The sequence below is a fragment of the Phacochoerus africanus genome, chromosome 11, assembly GCF_016906955.1.
Source record: "Phacochoerus africanus isolate WHEZ1 chromosome 11, ROS_Pafr_v1, whole genome shotgun sequence".
Taxonomy (NCBI): domain Eukaryota; kingdom Metazoa; phylum Chordata; class Mammalia; order Artiodactyla; family Suidae; genus Phacochoerus; species Phacochoerus africanus.
This window is the reverse complement of record NC_062554.1, coordinates 35,519,934-35,546,208: the sequence shown is the minus strand read 5'-3', so window position 1 is coordinate 35,546,208 and position 26,275 is coordinate 35,519,934. Positions and strand designations below refer to the sequence as shown.

Genomic DNA, 26,275 nt, shown 5'->3' with positions numbered 1-26,275 from the left:
CCACATCTGTGACCTACACCACAGCTCACAGCAATGCCGGATCCTTAACTCACTGAGCAAGGCCAGAGATTGAACCCACAACTTCATGGTCCTTAGCAAGATTTGTGTCCACTGCGCCATGATGGGAACTCTAAGTTGTGCGAGTTATTTATATATTTTGGATATTGACACCTTATCAGATGTATGGCTCAAGGGTATTTTCTCCCACTCTATAGGTTGCCTTTTCATTTCGTTGATTGTTTTACTTACTGTACAGAAGCTTATTAGTTTTCTGTAGTTCCACTTGTTTGTTTTGGTTACTGGTGCTTTAGGTGTCATATCCAAAAAAAATTATTGATACTACCAATGTCAAGGACTTATCCCCTATTTATCTTACAGGAGTTTTATGGTATCAGGTCTTAACTCAAAGTTGATTAAAGACTTAAATTTATTTTTTGTGGATATTGTGAAATCGGGATCTAGTGTCATTCTTTTGCATGTGAATATCTAGTTTTCTCAACATCATTTATTGAAGAAACTGTCTTTTTTCCATTGAGTTTGTGGCTTACTTGTCAAATATTAATTAAATGTATATATGTGAATCTACTTTTGGGCTCTTGCTTCTTTCTCATTAGTGTATGTGTCTGTTTTTGTGCTAGTACGTTGCTGTTTTGATTACTATAGCTTTGTAATATAGTTTAAAATCTGGAAGTTATGTAACTCACTTTGTTCTTTATCAGCATTGTTTCAGCTATTCAGGGTCTATGGTAGTTACATATGATTTATAGGATTGTTTTTTTCTGGTTTTTTTTTTTTTTTTTTTTTGGTGAGAAATGCCCTGGGAATCTTGATCTGTATTGAATCTACAGATTGTTTTGTGTAGTACAGACATTTTAATAATATTAATTCTTTCAATCCATAACATGGGGTATCTTTCCATTTATTTGTGTCTTCTTCAATCCCTGTCATTAGTGTGTTGTAGTTTTCAGTGCGTAAGTTTTTTACCTACTTGGTTAAATTTATTCCTAAGCACCTTATTGTTATTGATGCTATTGTAAATGAGATTGTTTTCTTTCCTTTTTAGTTAATTCGTTGTTAGTATATAGAAATGTTGCTGATTTTTGTATATTGATGTTTTGTAGTCGATGCTGTAACTTTACTGAATTTATTTATTAGTGCTAACATTTTTTGGTAGAGTCTTTAGAATTTCCTGTGAATGGAATCATGTTATCTGAAAAGATAATTTTACCTCTTCCTTTCTGAATATGATGCTTTTTATCTGCTTTTCTTGCCTGATGACTCTGACTAGAACTTCCATACTATGTGGGAATAAAGGTGAGAGTGGATACTCTTATCCTGGACTGATATTAGAGGAAAAGCTTTCAGCCTTTTTTCTTTGAGTATGATGTTAGTTGTGGGTTTGTCATATATCGCCTTTATTCTATTGAGGTACTCTCCTTCTAGCCCAGCCCATTGAGAACTTCTATCATGAATGGATGTTGAATTTTCAAATATTTTTCCACATCTATTGAGATGGTTTTATAATTTTTATCTTTCTATTGTGATGAACCACATGATGGTTTTATAATTTTTATCTTTCTATTATGATGAACCACATCTATTGATTTGCATATGTTGAACCACTCTTGCATACCAGGGATGATTATGGGGTATGAGCCTTTTAATGTGAATTTGGTTTGCTGGTATTTTGTTGAGAATTTTCGTATCTGTATTCATCAGGGATATTGGTCTATAGTTTTCTTTTTTTGTGGTGGCCTTATTTGGCTTTCTTAGCACAGTAATACTGGCTTCATGAAATGTGTTTAGGAGTGTTCTCACTGCTTTGGGTTTTTTGTTTTTGTTTTTGTTTTGTTTTGTTTTTTGAAGAGTTTTAGAAGAATTGACCTTTTGTCTTGTTTTGTTTTTTGAAGAGTTTTAGAAGAATTGACCTTAACTCTTCTTTAAATGTTTGGCTAATTTCAACCATGAATCCATCTGGTTCTGAGCTTTTCTTCATTGCGAATTTTCTTCTGATTACTGATTCAATTGTCAAGAAATTAGACTGTTCAGAGTTTCAATTTCTTTATGAGTCAGACTTGGTAGTTTCTATATTTCTAGGAATTTATCCATTTCTTCTGGGTTATCCAATCTATTAGCATATAATTGTTCATAGAAGGTTCTTATGATCCTTTGTATTTTTGTGGTATCAGTTGTAATATCCCTCTTTCATTTATAGTTTTATTAATATCTCAATCTCTATTTCTCTGTCTTCCTTATGCTGGGCTAGTCAAGATAAAAGTTTGTCAATTTTGTGTTTTTTCAGAAAACTCTTTAGTTTTGTCATCCTGTCTTCTTTTTATTTATTCCCATTCTAATCTTAATTACTTCCTTATGTCTGCTAACTTTGGGCTTATTTTGTTTTTCATTTTCTAGTTCCTTGAGATGTAAAATTAAATTGTTTATTTGAAGTCTTTTTTTTGATATATGCATATATTACTATAAACTTAGCTCTTAGAACTGTTTTTGCTCCACCCTATAAGTGTTGGTATGTTATATTTCCATTTTTACTTGTCTCAAGATACTTTTTCATTTTCTTTTTAATTTCTTCTCCAAACATTGGTTGTTTGGGCGTGTGTTGTTTAATTTCCATATATTTTCTAATTATCGAGGTTTCCTCCTGGTATTGTTTTATAATGTTGCTGTTCTGCTACTTTAAAATTTTTTTCCTTGTCCGACTTTTGATAATGTAATTATAGTGTGCCTCTGTAGCCCTTTTTGGGTACATCTGTTGGGGTACTCTGAGCCTCATGACTCTGGATGCCCTTTTCTCTTCTCAGGTTTGGACAGTTTTCAGCTATTGCTTTAAAAATATGTCTCTCTCTTTTTTCCTTCTGGGATTTTCATAATGCAAATATTATTCTTTTGAAGATGTCCTATGGCTCTCATAGTCTTTTTTAACCCTTTTGCATTTTTTCCTCCCTCCAACTGGGTAATTTCAAATGCCCTATCTTCTAGTTCACTGATTCCTTCTTCCATTTGACCAATTTTGATATTAAAGCTCTCCATTGAATTCTTTCGGCTAGTCATTGTATTCTTCAACTCTAAGATTTCTGGATTTTTTTCCTTTTTTGGCTGCCCCCCAACATATAGAGTTCCTGGGCTAGTGATTGAGTCCAAGCTGGAGTTGTGACTTATGCCATAGCTGTGGCAACACTGAATCCTTGGCCCACTGCACCGGGCCAGGATTGAACCTATGTCTCTGCCACTGCAGAGACCTTGTTGACCCTATTATGCCACAGTGGGAACTCCCCCCCCCTTTTTTTTTTAAATGGCTTTTGTTTCTTGGTTGAATCTCCTTTGTTGTTCATGCATTGTTTTTCTAATTTTATTTATCTGTAAGGAAGCTCACTACAATTCTTTGAGAGGATTATTCTGAAATTTGTACAGTTCAGAGATCTCCATTTCTTTAGGGTCAGTTATTGGAGTTTTATTGCTTTCCTTTGATGGTGTCATGTTGGCTCATCTCTCTGCTCCTTTGAAATTGTAAGCATGGCTGTAGGTTGGGCTGTGTAGCTTCCTGGTCTGGTTAGTTTTTCTGGTTGGACAAGTCTGGAAGCTGTAATTAGCCTCAGGACAGACTTTGAGTTTGCTTTGAATGTAACAACTTTTCCAGCTGGTATGGCTTTCTGGCCAAGGACCTGAATTGGGCAAAAGTGCACACCAACTTCCTTGGTCAGACAGGGTCACTTCCTAGGTTTTGAAGATGGAAGAGTCACTGGCTTGGCACTCTACAAGTGCTGCTGGGCTGCTCAGTTTCCCAGGTGCTCAGGCCAGATTTCCTGGTGGGTGCAGCTCAGGGGCTATGCTCCGCAATAGGTGGACCTAGGAATTAGCCTCCCTGCCTGAACCAGCAGCAACAGCAAAACAGGCTCAAACAAAGCCAAAAAGTCTCATTGTTTGGGGTCTTACATCAGGTAGAATCACTTATTGAGTTCCTTAGCCAAATGAAATGACCATGTTGTAAACACAAATTAAAAGTTTTTTAAGAAACCACCAAAAATTTTCCACTAGTAGTGCATGAGTGATCCAATGTCTCTGCATCCATTCAAATGTTTTGGTGTTACAACTATTTTTAATATTATATTAGTAACTCTAATAGGTAGTAATATTTCACTGCAATTTTAATTTTACATTTTCATGGTGGCATACCTCAGAGATTTAGGGAGATTGGTTCTAGACCTCTTCAATAAAGCACATATTGCAACAAAGCAAGGCATATGGAGTTTTTGTTTTCCTAGTGCATATAAAAGTTATATTTATACTGTCAGTTAAGTAAGTGTGCAATAGCACTGCTTTAAAAAACAATGTATATACCTTAATTTTAAAATACTTTGTTACTAAAAAATGCTGTTGTCTGATAGCATAGAGTTGCCACAGCTCTTCATAAATTCAATATGAATTGCAATAAAACAAGATGTGCCTTTAATGACTGATGATATTGAACATCTCATAATGTGCTTACTTGCCATCTCTATTTTCTCATTGATGAAACATTTTTTCATGCCCTTTGCCTACTTTTAATTGAATTATTATTATTATTATTTCTTACTGGTGAGTTTTGGAATTCTTTATATATTCCAGATATTAATACTATTGGATTTCATTTCCAAGTATTTTCTCCCAGCTCATTTTTTGTCTTTTCATCTTAACAGGGTCTGACATAAAGGAAAAATTTTTATTTTGGTAAAATTCAGTCAATGAATTTTTCCTCTGTTTTATAGATTCTATTTTTCATGTTACATCTAAGAACTCATTGACTAACCCTTTGTCACAAAGATTTTCCTTTATAATTTTTTTTTGCAAAAGTTTTGTGGGTTAAAATTTTACATTTAAATTTATGGTTCATCTTGAGTTAATTTTTGTATGAAGTGTGATGGTTAGATCAAGGTTATTTTATTTGTTTATTTATTTATTTATTTTTGCCCGAGAATATCCATTTACTTCAATATCATTTGCTTTAGTACTCTCCATTGAATTGCATTTGAAATTTGGTCATAAAATCTGTTGACTTTATTTGAGTGGGGCTATTTCCACTGATCTGTGTATCAGTTTCTTCACCAGTATCACACAGTCTTGATTACATAGCTATATACATCTTGAGTTTGGGTAAACTGGTTTTCAAAATTGTGTTCTGGATGTTTATTGAACTTTTTTTGGATGTCATTTTCATTCAGCTAATGACTCTGGGTGAATCTCTTTGTGTAGACTCTTTACTGGTTGTTCTAGGTACTGTATCACTTATTTTTATACATACATGCTGTTTTCCATATCTGCAGATTCCACATCTGCAGATTCAGAGGACTGACTGTGCTATGCCATTTTACATAAGAGACTTAAGCATCTGTGGATTTTGGTGTGATAGGGGAATGTCCTGGAACCAACCCTCAGAGGTTGCCCAGGGAAAACTATATATAATATATATGTGCATGTATGTAATGTATACTTTGTGGTTGCTCATTGAAGCTTTTCTATTATGGTTACCTTAAAATTCTTGGCATATAATTCTGACATCAGTGTCGTCTCACTATTGGTGTCTGTTGATTGTTTTTTTCTCATTTAATTTGATATAGACTTGGTTCTTGGATATACTGAATATTATGTTAAGACTCTAGATCTTATTTAAATCTTGTATTTTAGTGGATCTTTGTTGACACTTGTTGGGTTAAGGTTACTACCTCATTGCTGCCAGGTTGAGATGAAGTCCAGACTTTCCACCATACCTCTGCTGATTCATAGGATGGGAGGGGCTCCATTCTACTGCTGGACAGAATTGAAGTTTAGGCACCCCTGTCTTGCATCCTCTGATATCAGTCTCAGCTTCAGATTATCCCCTGATAACAGTGGGCACTTTGTTATCTCTCCTCATATGGTCTCCACTGACATCATGTGAGGATGGACTAGTTGCTGCTAATTAAATAATTGGCCTTTGACTCTACTCTAGCAAGGAGAAGGATGAATGCCATGTTATTGCCAGGTGAGGGTAAATGTCGAGACTTCCCACATGCCACAGGATCACCACTGATGGGGATTGGCTCACTTGTTACCACCTGGAAGAGATTAATGTCCTGACTTCCCACTCAGCCTTCACCAATACCACTTCAGGGGGATGTGAGGTGGAGAGCTAAGGCACCTCCTTACAGCCTGGCAAGTCTATCATGGCAGTTCTCCATTCCACTTTTGCTGACTTAGGTGGGATAGAGCCCAGTTTTTTTTATGGTATTTGTCAGAACTTTCTGTTTTGCCAGGTTGCTCTCTTTCCTGGTCCTTTGCCTAAAGAGATCAGGTTGGAGCTCTTTACATATGTGCCCACTGGTGTTCAGTATTATCAGCTTCTTCAATATCTGGGATATATTAGGCAAAAAAATAAAACCCCAGAAACTCATTGAGGCAGAATAATAACTCAGGTAGTCAGTGTAGGAGCATGGCTTCGATGCATTCTTTGATATGGCTATTGATTAACATTTCTGGCTTAAGGGCTCCAGGGAGTAACATCCCCACAGGCCTTGTTTGCCATAGGGAGTGTACCTATGCCCAGATGGACATTAATCTCTAACCCTCAGTGACTCCGTTTACCAGAAGGAAAGGGCAAAGAAACCCTGAGACTTACAGGATGTTTCCACCCCTAAGACCCCTATTGGACAAGGACTGATATAGGTAATTGGGCAAGGCCAGTGGGAGAAAACCACATCTTTCTGGACCCCACATTGGTACCCCCCCATCTTTAAGGGATAAAAACCCCTATAAGACAAGAGGGGGCTCTTCTCCCCCCTCCCAGCCATCCTGGGAGCTATTTGCTCTCCTGGTAGTAAAGACTTTGCTTGCTTGCTGCCTGTGTGTTCACAAAGTTCATTCTTTGGCTGCATGGACAAGGACCCAGACTCCAGTAACATCTTTCTGGCATCATCACCACTGTCTTGTTCCTTGGGTCCCAACTTCACTAGTCAGTCTGCCTGTTTCTCTCCACTTTTCACAGTTTTCATATATTTGTGTATTCATATATTTACATATGTCCAGGGTTTTTAGTTGTACTAAACAGGAAAAAGTATGTCTACTATAACTTACTAAAGTAGAAGTCTCATTGTTTTTATAGGGATATTTTATAGGGATATTTTATAGGGGTGATATTTATGAGAATTAAATTAGGGAAGTCTCATTGTTTTTATAGGGGTGATATTTATGAGAATTAAATTAGGGAGTTAACCATGGTGGCATAGTAGTAATAAACCTGACTAGTATCCATGAGGATGTGGGTTCAATCCCTGGCCTTGTTCAGTGGGTTAAGGATCTGGCATTGCTGTGAGCTGTGGTGTAGGTTGCAGGTGTGGCTCAGATACTGTGTATCTGTGGCTGTGGCCCATAGCTACAGCGCTGATTCGACCCCTAGCCTAGGAACTTCCATATGCCACAGGTGCACCCCTAAAAAAAAAGGACAAAAAAAAAAAATTAAATACTCTGTGAAACCCATGGCCCAGTGCCTGACACATGGTACTAGCTCTATAAATGTTGGCTTTTATTATTATCAAATATGTCTCTTTTATTCAGAATGATCTTAAATTGTCATGTTAACTTTTGGCCTGTACATCTATGGTTGGAATTTTTTTTTTTTTTTTTTTGGTCTTATTGCTATTTCTTGGGCCGCTCCTGCGGCATATGGAGATTCCCAGGCTAGGGGTCGAATCGGGATTGTAGCCGCTGGCCTATGCCAGAGCCACAGCAACGCGGGATCCGAGCCGCATCTGCAACCTACACCACAGCTCACGGCAACGCCGGATCGTCAACCCACTGAGCAAGGGCAGGGACCGAACCCGCAACCTCATGGTTCCTAGTCGGACTCGTTAACCACTGCGCCACGACAGGAACTCCTATGGTTGGATTTTTTGAGCACTAAAATTACTTTCTGAGCTTACATTTGATATTAAAACCCAGGGTCAGAATAGCATTGAAAAGAGCATGGACATTGAGTGAAACAAGTATGTTTCTACTATCTTTGTGTCTTAAGCCTCATTATTTAATGCCAGCTTAAATTTCCCATTTTGAAAAAATTAACCTGTTAACAGAAATGGAAGTTTTACTGTATAGTATTGTTCTCTGACTTACTGGTTTAAAGGTCTGAAAAGATTTGCATTCATAGGAATATAAGTGTTTAATTTAGACTGTTGTAATCATTATCAAAAATTTCCCTCCATTTCTTCCCTTTCTTCTCAGTATATTAACATCCTTAAATTTCTCCCAAATAAAAACAAATTTCCTTAGAATCTGCATGCTCCTCTAGTCCCCACCTCACTGAACTTAAAAAAAAAAAAAAGTTTATACAAAATTTGATCATTATTTCCTTTTAAAACCACTGTAAATCTCAAAACAAAAAACCAAAACACTGTGACCTGGCCTCTCCCCATCCTACCCTCAAATCATCAGTGACATATTTTTGGTCCTTACTTAACCTTTCTCAGGTTTTGATGACATATGGGTAACTACTTCATACTTGCAATTCCCTTCTTTTGGCTTCCACCATCTCTCCTAGTTTTCCTCCATTTTTTTTTTCTGTTCTTTTTAAGTTCTTCCTCAACTGTAGAACTTTCACTTGTGTCTTTTATAGATTGTATTTTCCATTATATTTTCAGATTATCTAGACTTATCATTTGGCATGAAGCAGATGCTACGTAAATAATTCCTCAACTTAAACTGTCTGTCCCTTAAGGTTGGTTATCATTGGTGTTCCACCTTTGGCCCTCTTCTCTATTGATTCTGCTTATCTTCGTGATTTTTATCAATTTCAGTGACTTTAGTTATCTTGTGAATCAATTTTCCCTTTCCCTTTCATATATTTCCCAGCACCTTTTCTCTTTGATAAGCACTTATAATTGTTAATTAAGTAAAGTCTACATACAGAAATTTACTCAAGCCAAATTGATAAAATAGGACATTTCAGATTGTCTGCTTGACCATTCTACATAGAATAGATATGGCAGGCTTTAACTTTTAACCACTTTACAAAAGTGAATACCTGTGTGTAATGTTAATGTATTAGTTTAGTACTTGAACATTTCTAATAAAGCCAAATTATTTATATTGCTAGTCAGAGAAATAAAAATTACCATATATCATTGGTTCACTTCTCATCTAGGAACTATGAGCCTCAATATTTGATTTAATCAACACAAGTTCCAAATGATGTACACACACACACACACACGTATGTATAACTTGGTATAAATTAGGTGTAAATTATATATACATATACAGTGATTTTAAAAAGTATTGCAAACCATGTTGCTTTTATTCAGCATTATATAGGAGGTCTTAGCTACTACTATAGTACAAGAAAAAGGAAATAAAATTGACAACAAATAGGAAAGAAAAGCAAACCATTATTTATTAAATTGTGTGATTTTTATGCAGATAATGTGAAAGAATCAACAGATAATTATTTAGATTAATAAATATACTTATTGAGTTGCTTAGATTATTGCAATAGCTACATCTCAGCTTTTAACACAATAAAAAATTGTTTTCCATTGAAAAAAGAGTTTGGATTTTTTTATATTTTATATTCTCATTACCAATGCCAGTGAACATGCATATCTGTCTCATAAGGTAGTAATCTCTATGAGAATAGAAGCCACATCATTGTTACTCACTGCTGTATTCTTAGCAGAATGATCTTTCTAAAATGTAAATCCAATGGTAAAATGCTACTCCTCCTTAAAGTTTTCTAAATATTCCTCATTACATATAGAATGAACCCCAAGCCCTTTTGGGTGGTATGTAAGGCTTTGCATGAGCCATTATCTATTTATCACTTCAGCTTTTTTTTACCCTATCCCCTGTCTTCAACTTCGTATTTCTCCAAAAGGGAGGACAACATTTTAACATGTGCTTTGCTACAAGAAGAAAATGGATGGGAGGGGAGAGGGATGTGTCACGTATGTAAGTTTTTTGTACAACTTAAAATTGTGCTGTTGAACACAATTATTCATATTCAATTCCTTGAACTTTACCCCTTAATAATATACTTTTTATTCCAGTTAGCTCAATATTTATAAAATTTAAAAGGAATTTATTGCAAAATGTCATGAAAACATTTAGTATAAGGTTTGCTATTATGATTGCTCATAATGAGCATTTTTGTGTAATTGACCCTGAAAGGGCAAATTTTATATATGAAAAAGTTCATTAACACTCTGCTACATCAATGATTTGGTTTTTTTATTCCAGTTATAAGAACAGACAGAATTGGCTATGGATAATCCAAATGATTGCAGTCAACAAAGCTCATGTAATGGAATTCCATCTGAGAAGAAAAACAACTTCATTGTGTCAGAAGATCATGGACAGAAAATCTTAAGTATATTACAGAATTTTAGAGAACAAAATGTGTTTTATGATTTCAAAATAATCATGAAAGATGAAATAATCCCATGTCATCGTTGTGTGTTAGCAGCATGCAGTGACTTTTTCAGGTACTTTACCTTGCCTCTTTGTCCCTCAGATATTTTGATGCTACTAATTCAGTTATTTTTAATGCCTTACTTAACTTTTCTCCCGCAGCATGGAACAGTAATTTTTAATACTTTAAAAAAGCTAATTAGAACCTAAATTATGATTTTTGAGTATGAAAATTTAGGACTATCCTTTTTAAAGCTCTGGTCTTCCCAGGCTGGCATTTCTCAAAGTTCTGTGGATCATTAGTTCCTTGAAATGGTCTGGAAAAAAAATTATTTTGATACAGGGCTAATTTTCTTTGGAAGCTCCCTGTACTGTATCATTCAGAAAAAGAGGAAAGGACAGATTGAGCAAAAATGAAAGCCAAGTTAAAGAAAATGAGTCTAAGAAGATAATACATTATAGTTATTTATTGTATCCATGGATTGTCCAGAAGAGAAGGATTCTAACCCAGAGAATTTCTCTTCATTTAGCCAAGATACTTCTACAGTAAGGAAAACTTCCTCTAGAAGCATTTGTGGAGAGCATCCAACTTGTTCTGACTCTAGACAGTCTTCTGAATATAATTTGGTTTCCCACGTGGATCATCCTATAGGGAATGTCCTAGTCATGACACTGTAAAAATGACAGCAGGTTTCTGATTTTCAGGGTTTAGGGACAGACACATGACCTTAGTACTGTGGTAGTTGTATCAAGGTAATACCATCCTGTGAGGCCTATCAGTCAGAGAGACAAACCTCTCTTGCTGACATTCTAACCTTTAGCCCTTCTATTCATACCGAAATAAACTCATATTCTAATTGCAGTATTTTGCATTATCTTTACTTTTAGAAGCAATTTTTATTTTAATAGGGTTTAAGTCTCTAACAAATAAACTTGATAAAAAGAGTTTTTTATAAGATATAGAAACAGCTAAATGCAAGTTAATTTAAACTGGTCATAATCCTTAATTTAACTCCTATTTTACTACCAACATCTATTTAAACCCATACTCTTACTGCTCTAGAATAAATCCTACATGCTGTACTTCATTCACCAAGTTCATTGGTATCCACTACTTGCCAAACACCTGTTTCTATTTGAATTTGGGAGCAGTGATTCAGTGCTGCATCATAGTTTACTGGAAACAGGGGGGCTTTTACTAGCTGTTTGCCTTATGTCTAGCCTAGACTAGCCTATATGTCTTCATGTATTCTTTTCATTACTTCTTTCAGATAACCTAAGTTGTTGTTCTTCAAATTCCACTGGGGCCCTAACTCTTCTTCTTCTTTTTTTTTTTTTTTTGGCTTTTTTTAGGGCTGCACTTGCAACATATGGAGGTTCCCAGGCTAGGAATCTAATCGGAGCTACAGCTGCCAGCCTACGCTGCAGCCACAGCAACACCAGATCTGAGTTGTGTCTGCGACCTACACCACAGCTCATGGCAACACAGGATCCTCAACCCACTGAGCGAGGCCAAGGATCAAATCTGCAATGTCATGGTTCCTAGTCGGATTTGTTTCCACTGCACCATGACGGGAACTCCTGGGGCCCTAACTCTTCTTTTCTTAGGCTCTGCCACTCTCAGGTTTCACTAGTTTCTTCCCCCTTCTATTCTATTCCAGTTTTTCTTCCAAGTAACTCTTTTTTGCTCCCTTATCCTTCATATCACCTCTTCATCAGAGGAAGCTGTATAAGTATAATGGTTAAATACTTGGCCTCTTAATGCACATGTCCTAAATTGAAATCCCAGCTCTACCACTTATTAGACTTGTGACCTTAAGTAAGTTATTTGGCCTCTTCAGGCTTCAGTTTCCTTATTTGTAAAAAAAATTAAGATAATAAAAATAGAATTTAACTCAGAGTCATTACGAGGGCTGAATAAAATAATGTGTATGTAATGATTAAATCAATGCCCACTACATTCAATTAATGTTAGCTGTAATTATCGTTTCCAAACTTAGCAAAAAAAAAAAAATTATATGGTATGAACATACCAGCTTATTTCCCCATAAAGTTTTCATGTTATGCTAACAAAATAAGACGTTTATATAAACATTTGAATTGGCAGTCTTCTACTCTTCATGTTGAAGTTATTTAATAATTAAATGTATCTGCACATAATTTTTGTCCATAGCACTTTGTTCAGTTTACTCCTAGCTTTTTAGGGACTATTTTCAATTTTTGAAAATTACCGTTAAAACAGAATAATGTATTTTTTAAAAATTTGCACCTATTTTGAAGTAACATAAATGACAATTTTATAATGACCTAGATCCTTTAGTATATATAGTATTTTACTAAATGAGTATACAATTCACATAAATATGTGCAGATGTAGATAGAAAACCTATATAATTTACACCGTTGTATAAGTCCACTAATTCATAATTTTCTGTTATGATCAAACTCACTGGAACATTAAAATATGAACTCACGGGAGTTCCCGTCGTGGCACAGTGGTTAACGAATCCGACTAGGAACCATGAGGTTGCGGGTTTGGTCCCTGCCCTTGCTCAGTGGGTTAAGGATCCGGCGTTGCCGTGAGCTGTGGTGTAGGTTGCAGACGTGGCTTGGATCCCGCATTGCTGTGGCTCTGGCGTAGGCCGGTGGCTACAGCTCCGATTCAACCCCTAGCCTGGGAACCTCCTTATGCCGCAGGGGCGGCCCAAGAAATAACAAAAAGACAAAAAAAAAAATCTGTTTCCATTCCAGTAATGTAAAAAAAAAAAAAATATGAACTCACTGGAATATTGGGATATATAAAATAAAAAGAGCAGAACAGTACACAGTACATGATAAATGCCCTTTATGTTTTTGGAAAACGAAAATTATTATTTAAATGTAAAGTTATTGGAGACAAGATTTAAAGAAATCATGCATATTGTATAACCACTTTATAATAATGTGATAAATTTGAGATATAAGTTAACTAGATAATTTAAAGATGAGTAGGATAAAGTATAGAAATATATTACATGTAAGTTAGAAATACATAGGATTTTAGAAAACATTTATTTTCATAGGATGATAATAACTAATACTTGTCATCGATTTACTCAGTTATTCCTCTCACAACTCAGTGAAATAGGTAATACTAATATCCCTACTATTTTATTTATTTTTTTTTGTCTTTTTGCCTTTTCTAGGGCCGCTCCCACGGCACATGGAGGTTCCCAGGCTAGGGGTCTAACTGGAGCTGTAGCCGCCAGCCTATGCCAGAGCCACAGCAACGCGGGATCTGAGCCGCGTCTGCAACCTACACCACAGCTCACGGCAATGCTGGATCGTTAACCCACTGAGCAAGGCCAGGGATCGAAGCCGCAACCTCATGGTTCCCAGTTGGATTCGTTAACCACAGAGCCACGACGGGAACTCCTAATATCCCTACTTTTAGATGAAGAATTTGAAACACAATGAAGTTATTACCTCCCTAAGGTCATTTAGTTAATGAATGGTATAGATAGCTACCCAGGAAGCCGTGTTCTGGAGGCTATGTTCTTACTATTACCCTAAAATCTGAGTGTAGATATCTGGTTTTTTTTTTTTTTTTTTTTTAATTGTTGTTTTTTGTTTTGGCCAAGCCCACAGCATGTGGAAGTTCCCAGGCCAGGGATCAAACCCATACCATAGCAGCGACCGGAGGCGCTGAAGTGAAAACACTGGATTCTTAACCTGCTGCACCACAAGGGAACAACCCAGACTATAGATATCTTAATAATTTACTGTAATTACATCACAGGTTAATGTTTCTAAGTTGATGTACATTATTTAAGTACTCTGTATAATGTGCAACATGTAGAAATTTTTGTAACTGTTATTTATTTGTTCTCGTTCTAAGAACTATTGAATACCCCTAGTGGGAAGAGGCTTTATAATCCTTTTCTGGCAGAGCCTCCTTGCCTGCCCGCTTGCATCTCTCACAAGCATCCTATCTTAGTAAATCTATTTTTGCCTATCAGAAAAAAAAAAATCCTTTTCCTAAGGAGTATTTTATATTTGGAAGGCTCCTCATATTTTTCCATTGGACTCTATTGCTTCTTTAGTAGCTTTAGTTACCCTTGAGACTAGAGTCTAATAATGAAATTTGGTTTTCCCCCAGAGTACTTTGGCACCTGGGCACTGCTCACAAAGGTTTTCTGGACAGTACTGGTACAAATACAAACCAGTATTAAACCAGGACCAAAATCAGATGATCTTTAGTCCTTTTATTTGGTCTTTTTTTTAGGGTGCACTCGCAGTATATGGAGGTTCCCAGGCTAAGGGTCAAATTGGAGCTGTAGCTGCTGGCCTGTACCACAGCCACAGCAACGTGAGATCCAAGCTGCATCTGTGACCTACACCACAGCTCATGGCAACAGCGGATCCTTAACCCACTGAGTGAGGCCAGGGATTGAACCTGCAACCTCATGGATCCTAGTTGGGTTCGTTAACCAGTTAACCACTGAGCCATGATGGGAACTCCTAGACGATCTTTAGTCTTAATGAACGTTCACATGACAATTCTTAGTTCTTTGTTGTGGCTCTTTCTTATTTAATCTTAATCTTTATTTGCAGTTTCACTGACAACCATCATAGGGCTTTGTTTAAAGTGTAAAAATGAATAACTCTAGATGTCAAGTTAATGTAAGGATGGCAGGCAATATTGTTCTTACTAAAGACAATTGTAAAAGACATCTCAGTCTCTTGCCCAAACATTTCCAAATAATTTATGTTTTTGCTTAAACTGAGCTAAAAAAAAGTTCCCAATTCTTAGAGTTTATTAACTTTCCCAGGTGGAGATAAGTAAGAACTCATTAGGAAGAATTTTCAAACTGATCTAATTATTTGATCAATAGCCCATCTCCATCTGTCAGTGGCTGTTCTATGAAAACTTATTTTTAGACATTTTGGTTTGGTGTGGTACACTTATAAAATCATATTCCCTTTTTCCTAAAATGCTGTATGAAATGTGTTTTTAGATGTGCATTTAAGTTATTTTATTTGGTGGATTTCCCCACTCAGATTTATTGGAGACATCTGATATTGTGTTGTCTCTTTCACATATTTCACTGCTGTCAAATTGATAATTATTTTGAAAAATCCTAAACTCAGAAGCTTTATATATTTTAAGTAATTTTTGTTATCATTTGCAGAGATGTTAACACATGAATATATAAATTCAGCCCTTAGATTTTACCCTAGTTGAATAATATATAAGAACATCAAATCAGATACAAAATTTGAATCTTTTTATAGCTTTCTTTGAATATGTTGCTGTAGCTCAGCTATTTTGCATATATTTTGCAATAGAGGAGTTATGTAATACATATGTTTTACAGATAAATAATATGGTATCGTACCTATTATAGATATTAAAGTAATTTATTAGGATGCTTTTAAAATATATCTTGTAAATATATTTTTAATCAACCTAGGAATAAAGGAAACCTCTTTAAGGTAATGTTAAAATTATCATTGAATAAAAATTCCTGTTTATTCTTCTGTGTTCTTTATTTTTGCAGGGCTATGTTTGAAGTAAACATGAAAGAAAGAGATGGTGGAAGTGTTACCATTACTAATTTGTCTTCCAAAGCAGTAAAAGCATTTCTTGATTATGCCTATACTGGAAAAACAAAGATAACAGATGATAATGTGGAAATGTTCTTCCAGTTGTCATCATTTCTTCAAGTTTCCTTCCTATCCAAAGCTTGCAGTGACTTTTTAATAAAAAGCATTAATCTTGTCAATTGTTTACAGTTATTATCTATATCAGATAGCTATGGCTCTGCCCGTTTGTTCGATCATGCTTTATACTTTGTGCAACATCACTTTTCTTTATTATTTAAATCCAGTGATTTCTTAGAGATGAATTTTGGAGTACTGCAAAAATGTCTAGAATCAGATGAATTAGATGTTCCTGAAGAAGAAACTGTACTAAAAGTTGTCCTTAGTTGGACTAAGCATAACTTAGAATCAAGGCAAAAGCATCTGCCTTATTTGATTAAAAAAGTAAGATTGTATCAGTTATCTGAGGAGACACTTCAAGACTGTCTACTCAATGAAGAGTGTTTACTCAAAAGCACAGACTGTTTTGACATAATCATGGATGCAATTAAGTGTGTGCAAGGTTCTGGTGGACTTTTCCCTGATGCTCGACCATCCACAACTGAAAAATATATATTTGTTCACAAAACTGAGGAAAATGGAGAAAATCAACATACGTTTTGCTATAATATTAAAAGTGATTCATGGAAAATACTACCACAATCACACCTGATTGATTTGCCAGGATCTAGTCTCTCTAGTTATGGGGAGAAAATATTCTTAACAGGTGGTTGTAAAGGGCCGTGTTGCAGAACGGTTCGTCTTCATATTGCAGAATCCTATCATGATGCCACTGATCAAACCTGGTGCTATTGTCCAGTCAAAAATGATTTCTTCCTGGTATCAGCTATGAAAACACCAAGAACCATGCATACATCTGTTATGGCTCTCAATAGATTATTTGTCTTTGGTGGAAAGACTAGAGGATCTCAGGACATTAAAAGCCTCTTAGATGTTGAATCTTACAACCCTCTTTCCAAAGAATGGGTGTCTGTTAGCCCGTTACCCAGGGGCATATACTATCCTGAAGCAAGTGCATGCCAAAATGTAATTTATGTTCTTGGATCAGAGGTAGAGATTACAGATGCTTTTAACCCATCACTTGATTGCTTTTTTAAATACAATGCTACAACTGATCAGTGGTCTGAACTAGTAGCAGAATTTGGGCAATTTTTTCATGCAACATTAATTAAAGCTGTCCCAGTAAACTGCACACTGTATATATGTGACCTTTCCACCTATAAGGTTTATAGTTTTTGTCCAGATACTTGCGTTTGGAAGGGTGAAGGGTCTTTTGAATGTGCAGGATTTAACGCAGGTGCAGTTGGAATTGAAGATAAAATTTATATATTAGGTGGTGATTATGCACCAGATGAAATCACAGATGAAGTACAGGTCTACCACAGCAGCAGGTCTGAGTGGGAAGAAGTTTCACCAATGCCAAAAGCCTTAACTGAATTTTACTGTCAGGCAATTCAGTTTAATAAATACAGGGACCCATGGTTTTCTAACCATTTCTAAAAGTAGTGTGTGAGTAGATGTTCCAAAACTATTGCAGTTCTAGAAACTTGCAGTAAATTTGTTAACCTTAATTGTTGGTAAAAAAGGTCTTTACAGCTTAATAAAATAAAATGTACCTTCTACTAGACAGTTACTGTGAATGTATACCATATATGAATTAGAAGTTCCCAGAAACTTAAAATACAAAATAAATTTTACCAAAGTTGTATTTAATTCAATCTTGGAGAAACTAGAATACTTAGTATTTCACATGTAAATAAAACTCAGGCTTTGATGTTTTGATTTTTAAAGTACTTTACCCATGAAATTCTAGTTAAAAACAAAGTTCACAGATTTGTACAGATGTGTGAAATCTCTTTAGGTAGTAAAAATTATTTATTAACACTATATTAAGTGAAAAATAGAGGTGAGATTCCTACCTTGTTACTACAGGTATAAGAGTTGTTGAATTCCTATTTTTTCTGATTATTGATTAGCTGCTTTTAAGCCATTTCTTTTACCATTTTTTTTAGTGAGAAAATTTTCTGAAATGCAGTGTGTTTCCTTAGCCTTCTAAACTACTCTAAACATGGTTTAACTTTTTACAATTCAACTCTTCATTAAGAGCATAACGTACCATGTTGTAATGCCATAATGCCACTGGCAGTTCTTCAAATGCCTTAAAATTTGCTGATTCTATTAGATTTCAGTGTCAGTTGGTTTCAGTTTCCAGCAGTATTATCTCTCTCTTATTTTCTGGCTCAAGCTCAGTAAATTAACATTCTTAATTTACTGAATCAGTTCTAAGTTACACCTGACCTGAGTTTATCTTAACCCATTGAGTGAAGTTCTTGGATTCTGGGATGGTAGTCCTAAAATATTTTTTCTGTATCATTGCCAGTTTCCACTGTAAGTGAGAATGTAGAAAAACTGACCTCTAGATGAGTGAACCTCTATTGATGGCATTTCTTAAACTTTTACCTGTCCAAATTTAAGTTGCAATAACAAATTTCAGTGTTTAAATTAGTACCATACCAGTTTTTTTATGATGCCAGCCGTAAAGCACTGTGTATGTTTATTACTACTTCAGTAAGTTACTCATAGTGAATTATTTTCTAAAGTTAAAAATATGCCTGGGATTTTGGTATTCACAGTAGTGTTCAAAACTTGTATCTGATTAGATGTTTAATCATCTTTAACCCAGACAATGAAAGAGTATTAATCATCCTTATTCTCAGCTAAGATGATTCTGCCTTGTAAGAGGATATGTTTCTTTAATAAGTTTTAAAGATATAGACATTTTAGGTTTTAAGACACCTGGTTTACATCTCAGGTAACGTGTAGATTATATTTCTCTGGAATCAAATGTAGTTTCCCACATGCTATAGTAAATGTTAATCTATTGTAAATGTACGTATTCTTTAGAAGTGAAAATATACCTAAATGAAAGTCTTTTATTTTACGTATAAACTTATGCAATCCTAAGTTTCAAATATATTTTTCCAAGTAGAACAGTGTATTAGACTAAATTATGCAATTCCAAAATCAGGGACTGTCCCTAACCAGGTGATAGTTGCATAAAAAGTATTCTGTAGAATTGGTGACTTCCTCCCTACCTACATTTGTTGGCTCTGCTCTTTTCTCTCTGTGTATATGTTATGTGTAAGAAAGAAAGAAAATTCAGTGGAGGCTTTCTTTTGTGTGTATATCAGGTTTTGAAAACAAGTTATTTGAGAAAGACCATAACACAGTGGGCAACCTATATGCGAGATACACTAAACTGTTAATTTAAGCATATATGAATAATTAAAGTATGTTAAAATAAATATTATTTTTAAGCAGTGACTCTAGGAATTGTTAATCTTTCCAGAAAGGAGACACTAGAGCAAAAAGAGAATCCCTTCCTGATCTTGTTTTATTATTATATCTTGATTTCTACCATCTTGTCATTGGCCCCTGATTTCTGATGTTACTAGAAATATCCTTGTTATGAAGGCTTAGGTGGCTCCCTCTGCATTTGATTTAATATACTGTCTAAAGCACAGGCTTTCTGCCTTAGTTTCTGCAGTTGCTACAGGTTACTTGTTAATCATTATCACTTCCTTTTCCATTCCTTTACATCTGTACCTGAGTGCTTCTCCTCAGTTATAACTTCAAGAAAAGTAGTCTCTTTAGTCATAAAACCCCCAAACTCTTTATTTATATTCTTTTCCCTTGGCGCCATAGCAGTCTGTGCTGGGCATGACTCCATTAATAAGTGATCTGGTTTTAATTTTACATCATCTTGTAATGATCTTGTAATGGTAGCACTTTCATTTGATCTATCAAATGGTTACAGGAAATTGGCTCTGGGTGTTCATATCCTTAAGGAACCGAACCACATATATACATGGTCAGTGACTGAACTAGTTATACCTTTCTGATCTTGCCAATCACTTTGGCTTTAAGAACCATATATATTATTCTGTCCTCAACCCTCTATTCTGGATCTCTGACATGCACATCTCAATGATCTCTCAAATCTATTTTCAGTACTCCCAGAGGGAGCTGTTTTTCCTCTCTGTACAGGTTAAGAAATAACATCCCTTTATCTATGTCTTCTTCCCTTAGTCTTCCTTTTTTTCCTTTAAAGTCTACCTTCGCTGTCATCCTTCAGCCAGTGCTGCAGTGTAAGCGACAAAATAGCTGTGCTCATTATCCAGATTGCTTTTATTCTCATGGAAAGATTCTATTTAACATTCTGAATCCTCTATCAGTTTTATTGGTCTGCTACATTTGGATATGAACAGAAAAAAAATTCTAATATTGTAATGGCTTCTAAAATTGGAAGTATGTATGTGTCACTATTAAATGTAAAAAAGATTGAATTCAACATTTATATGAGATCCAAGTTAAGGAACATTTTTAGAATGATCTTCAAACTTAACAGTGTGCAGCACCCTTTGTTCATCTATTGCTTGTGAGACTAAGCAGTATGAAGAATATTTGTATCATCAAAATTAACTACATTCCCATAACACTCTCTTCTGGTTTAGGGAGGGAAAGAGGTCTTTATCACAGCAGTGTTCATTTTGTTACATGTTACCCTTAAAAGCTAGGATGTTATTTGCAAGCAACTGCATCCTACAACATGATTCCACTCTTCCCAGATATCAAGAGGAGCAATTAAATATATATTTAGTCTACCTAGCTCAATGCATGTGGTTTGGAAATCAGAGTCAAGTATAGAGGGAAACATGTTTAACTTTTTGAGATTTGGAAAAAATAAATATAACGATCTAATACATTCTGAATATATGGTGTTACTTTTAAATCATCATTCTTGGTTTAATTAGATCCAGTATTTAGAAACTTATGTTCAGAATTGAATGTGTAAGACCCAAAATGTCTTCTAATGGGCAGTGAGAGCAACCTAAAAGCAGAGGCCGAAATCTATAAGGAAACATTTCTATTCAACACGAGAAACTTTACTCCACTTTATAAAGCCATATTTAGAAAAAGTCTAGCTATCAAAGATTGTGGCGTGTGGCAGATGATTAGCCCAGTAAATTCCTGTGCAGGAGTACACAACTAAAGATTTTTACACTCTGTTATACACATTTTGATCTCAATAGTTTTCTGACATTTGATTAATTGTTTCCTCCAGTTTATTTAGCATTTAGGCATTCTCAGTAACTTGATTTTAATGATTCTGCATACTCAAGATTTCAGTAAGACTTGAGTCTTAAAATTACACCCTTCTTGGAGCATTCTTACTGAAGGAAATTTGTTCTTTTTTTCTTTTAGTCACTCAGGAAAAAGTGTGTAAATCCTGCTGACATTAACAGTGAGCTGCTAGTAGGGACTTTTTGTTCTATCTACTATAGGTGCACATTTATTTTTAGTATTGATTTATTGAGTAATAGATGCACATTTATTGTGAATAAAAACTGAAAGACTAGGACCTAATTTTTTTCTCCTGACTTATTTCACTGCAAATGTAGCTCTAGAGCTAAATCTAGTGATTCTAATTAAAGATTATATGATTTGAAAGAATGCCTTTATATTTTAAAAAATCTAGATGTTTTTATAAATATATTTAATGATACTATGATGCTTAATCAAATTTAATATATAAATAGGGAATTAATCACAGGATGATATTACACACTTATAAATGATAACTCTTCTAAATCATAGAGTCACATTTAAGCCTGAAAATAACTTTAGAATCTAACACAACTTCCTACCTGGTATAGAAAGCCCCTCTAAATTCTAAAACACCTTTGATGGTTGATTTTTTAAAAAATTCTAATTCAGTTTCTTCAGGGTAATGGGCTCACTACCTCCATTTTTGAACAGTTCTACTAGAAAGTTCTTTCTAACATTGAAAGCAACTCTGTATCCCTGTAATAACTTTCAGTCTTTGGTCCCAAATTGCTGTTTCCATAAATATTGGAAATAGCATGGCTTCCATTCCTCTAAAATCAAGGCCTCATTTTCCTTCTTGTTCAAATGGTTAATACTTTAAAACCTTCCACAAGGGCCAGAATTACATACCTTCTCCTTGTACAATTGCCAGAGATCCTCGCTCTATCACCTTTTGTGGTGTGTTGAGTATGACCAGCCTTGCAGAATATCCACTTAATGCAGGTATCTCATTCCCTTAGCCAGTTCTGTAGCTCTTATAAATCCAATATGGGCTAGAGCCTTGTTGTATTTCTCTCTGTACCCCCTGTCAACATAATCACAAACATATTTTCTGAGAGAGGAATTCTAAAGCCAAATTTTACTGTCTTTTGATCATTTGTCATTGGATATAGTTTTCAGAATTTTAAAAACACTGCTAAAAGAGACCCTCAAGGAATTCCTGTTGTGGCTCAGCGAGTTAAGAACCTGACATCCATGAGGATGCAGGGGGTAAGGACCCAGCATTACTGCCAGCTGTGGTGTAGGCTGCAGATATGGCTCAAATCTCATGTTGCTGTGGCTGTGGTGTAGCCCAGTAGCTGCAGCTCTGATTCAGCCCCTATCCTGGAAACTTCTATATGTCACCAATGCAGCTGTAAAAAGAAAGAAAAGGGAAGAGAGACCCTCAAAAGAACAAAAAAGCAGTCACATCCTTGGTGGTTAGTAAGAGGACAATTCGCTCACAAATCAATAAAGACCGGTCTTATGGTAACAATCTAAGTTTGGAGAGTCATCTGTGCTATTTATTCAGTTGGATAGAGCATGATACTTCCATAAAATAATGCCATTATTAGATAACTCTATAGGTCAAGCTTTATATATATATATATATATATAGCTGAATATAGCTTTATTCATCTCATTAACTTTGACAACATTCCCAATAATATTTGTCTTAAGAGCTCAACAGATTATGCTCTTGGTTTCAAAGGTAATTGGAATAACTCGGAGGGCAGTTCTCTATTACATTGTGGTGTAAATTTCTTTTCATGTCTATCATCCTCATTTAATTGGAAACTCTTAGGAATAGGGACATATATTTATCATTGGACCTATCAATTAGCACATTGCCTGCATATAAAGCGTCTAGTAAAAATGACATTCTATTGCCAATATGTGAAGCAAAATTTAGTTATATTGTTACCGAATGGGTTAGCTGTAACTCTACACTTCACAATTTATTTTTATGTAAAAAATTATTTTGAGTTACATTAGGATTTTACTTTTAAAAATGCTACACATTGTACTTTAGTTATGTGTTAATTCTTTTTGTAATGATTAATATTTTTCTCATGTTCAAAGTCTGGGTTAGGTAATTTATACAACTTTTTGTTAATATGTGTTGTATATTAGCTTTTATTAGTATACAGGAAAGTTAATAATGAATTAGTTTTTATTTAAGAGTGAAATTGCATTAAATAATGCATTGTCCACCTTTGGAGAACATGTATAGTTGATTGTATAAGTTGTATAGTATATGTATAGCTGGTTCTTAAAAAATGAAATACACATACACCACATAATTTATACACCTAATTTTTTTAGTACTTAAGGATTATTTTTTCTCCTTGAATTTTAATTATAACATTTAATTCTGTGTTTCCTTGCAAATGCAATAATAGATAAGACAATGACTGAAAGTTTCATTGGTAGTCATGCAAGCCCCATTTCTCCTCCTACAAGAGCATAATAGCTTTACTGACTTTTTTCCCCAAGGAGATAGTGCTCAAAGCTACTTATGTTGCATAGATAAGTAATTTACTTCATTTCCCTATTAGTAGAATATGGGCTTTTGGCATATGCTATCTATATGAAATAAAATCAGCATTTTTGCAGGACCATGTTAACCATATTAACATGTAGTAAAACATTTCAATTATATAAAATAATTGTTAATGTATTAAAATGTATCTCAGAAAAGAATACATATTGTTTGTATTTATTGTTATTAGAAATAAAAAAGGTAGAAAAAGGTGGATGCTAAGGATCTCATTTTCTTGCCACCCCTTTGCCCAGATGCCCTGAGTGGCTCTGATGAGTCTCAGAACTCCTGAGAGTGTGGTAGTGGAGGTGGGGTTATTGTCAGAAGGGGTTCTGTAGCTGTGTGACATGTCCTTCAACATAGACTTCCAGGTGGACATACTGGTCTGAAACCTACAGCTAGGTTTCAGATGAGTCATAGGTAGGGAGAGACCTCCAGACTCTGACTGAGCTAAGAAAGAATAGGCCAAATATCCATGAGCCACAAATGAAAGCAGCAGATGCTAGCTGAATGGACAGGGTCAGGCACTGTCCAACCCTGTTTCACTGGACACCAGCCACACAAGGATCAGCCAGCTGCCAGGGTATATGCCTCCTTTCTACCTCATGTATCCAAATGCTCATGGGGGGAGCTGGTGAAGCGTTCCAGAGTCTGAGAGATTGTACCATAAACAGACTTTTAAAAATGTTTGCATTGGACAGATGCTTTCTTACTTCTGGTTCCTGTAATTTTTCCTCTTTCTGGACAGGCCCATTTGCTATCATGTTTTTGATTTTCCTATGTGGTGAGTTGTGATTTATTATATGACCTTGGTTCCCAAGTCCCTCTTCTAGACTACTGCCTAGGATGAGACAGAGTTCCTCTTTGGAAACTCAACCCTTAAAAAAAAAAAAAAAATCAACTGTCCATATCCCACATGATTGCTTAAGGCTAGTTGCTTCCTCTGAATTTCTTAGACTCTCTCAGCAAATCCTTGGACCAACCTTATTGCTCCAGACTTCTACCCTTAATCCTGTCAATTCTCCATGTGCCTCCAGCTTTCTGTGGTTTACTTTGCAATCAAATATTGACTCATCTCCTCTCTTTTATCCCTGTAGACAGAAGTCTTTAACAAAATTAATTTAAAATGTATCAGCGTTGTAGGGTTGCCTGTTACCAAGTTGTTGGGGTGCTCCCCTCAAAACAGAAGTCTCTTCTCTTGGTCAACATTTTCAGACTTGAAAGCTTTCCTCTTAAATCATTAAACAGAATGGTTAATTATCTCAATCTGATGCACTGGCATTTCAAGTTCTTTCCCTAAATTCTGAAATACTTGAATTTGTCCCTTTCCACTCACTGCAGGAGAAAAGAAAAAAGCCCCTCTCAGAGACAAAATTTAATCTTGATACTTACAGAAAATAAATTGCAAAGAGCATTTAAACTAGCAGTTTTCCCCTTTCCGATCACCAAGATTTCCAATCACTAAGTAACTAAGAGTTACTTAATATTGTGCTACAGGCTCTTATGCATTTACAATATAAATTACAAGTATGTTTTGTCAAAAACTATTAGAAGTTTAGCCAATATATAGATTTTAATTGATGTGTAGGTATATTTTTCAGAAAAAAATAATAATCCTAAAAAAGTAATTACTCTTTTCACTATGAATGTGGAGTTTCAAAATAGTGTTTATAAAGTATTTTGAGGATTTTGAAACTACAAAATGTTGAACATTTAGACAACGTGGCACTAACCCAATCTACCTAATGAACATTAATTAAGTAAAACTGCATACTACATTTTAATTACTATTGTTTACTTATATAAAACCCGTATTTCCAGGATAAAGTTTCTTTGCACTTAATAAATTTTGCAATTTTAAAGACTTCCATTAAAGCTTTCACTAAACCTAAGATAGCAAACTTAATAATATTCGTGAAAAACTTAAGAAATCTGTGGGACCTGTCTTAAAATAGAATTTAAGCATACATATTAAACAGATCATCCTAGTATTTATAGTGTTAGAGTTCACTACACCTGATAAATATTTTTACATTTCTTCCCAGTTCAGGGCTGAACCTAATTTTGCTCTAATAGAAATTAGTGAATCTTCCATGGAAAGTTAATTACCTTTCCCTAACTTTGACCAAAATGTATGGTGCAAAATTAGTTTAATTTTTTCAATCAAGAAAAGCCTTTCACTGTAGCCTTTTCAGATTTAAGAACCCAATTAGCCTTAATGTTTTCCTTTTAGAGATTAACTACCCTTTCATGCTATGAAACATTAATTGGAATTCAAACAATTTATAGCTCTTTTTTAAACTACCTTTTAGCAAATCAGTAAATTTTTTGTTTCTTTTACAAATAGAGTTCACCTTGTATCTATTCCTGAAGGAGTAAAGGGTTACCACAGTATTCTTCCCTTTAAATACAGTTCACGTTTCTCTTACAAGCACACATTAATGAGCACTCTTGTTTCTAGGAATTTTCACAAAGAGAATTATTCAGTAGTTTAAAGCATCTAAATTTCTTCTCTTG

At 35.0% G+C, this 26,275-nt stretch overlaps 1 protein-coding gene and 1 long non-coding RNA gene across 4 annotated transcripts in view; one reads left to right on the top strand and one right to left on the bottom strand.

The window, feature by feature from the left end:
* Positions 1–21,580, top strand: part of KBTBD3 (kelch repeat and BTB domain containing 3) — a 31,676-nt gene extending 10,096 nt beyond the window's left edge. The window contains exons 2-3 of the mRNA XM_047752006.1: positions 10,255–10,499; positions 15,966–21,580. Of these exons, the coding sequence (XP_047607962.1) occupies positions 10,279–10,499; positions 15,966–17,568 (1,824 nt within the window). The 5' untranslated portion in view covers positions 10,255–10,278 and the 3' untranslated portion in view covers positions 17,569–21,580. The remainder of the gene's footprint in view (positions 1–10,254; positions 10,500–15,965) is intronic.
* The window catches only part of LOC125110631 (uncharacterized), a 45,014-nt gene continuing 29,182 nt past the window's right edge, over positions 10,444–26,275 (bottom strand). For all 3 annotated transcript variants that reach the window (XR_007130681.1, XR_007130678.1, XR_007130679.1), the window contains 2 exons: positions 22,087–22,261; positions 10,444–11,097 (listed from right to left, as the gene is read on the bottom strand). This is a non-coding gene — a long non-coding RNA (uncharacterized LOC125110631). The remainder of the gene's footprint in view (positions 11,098–22,086; positions 22,262–26,275) is intronic.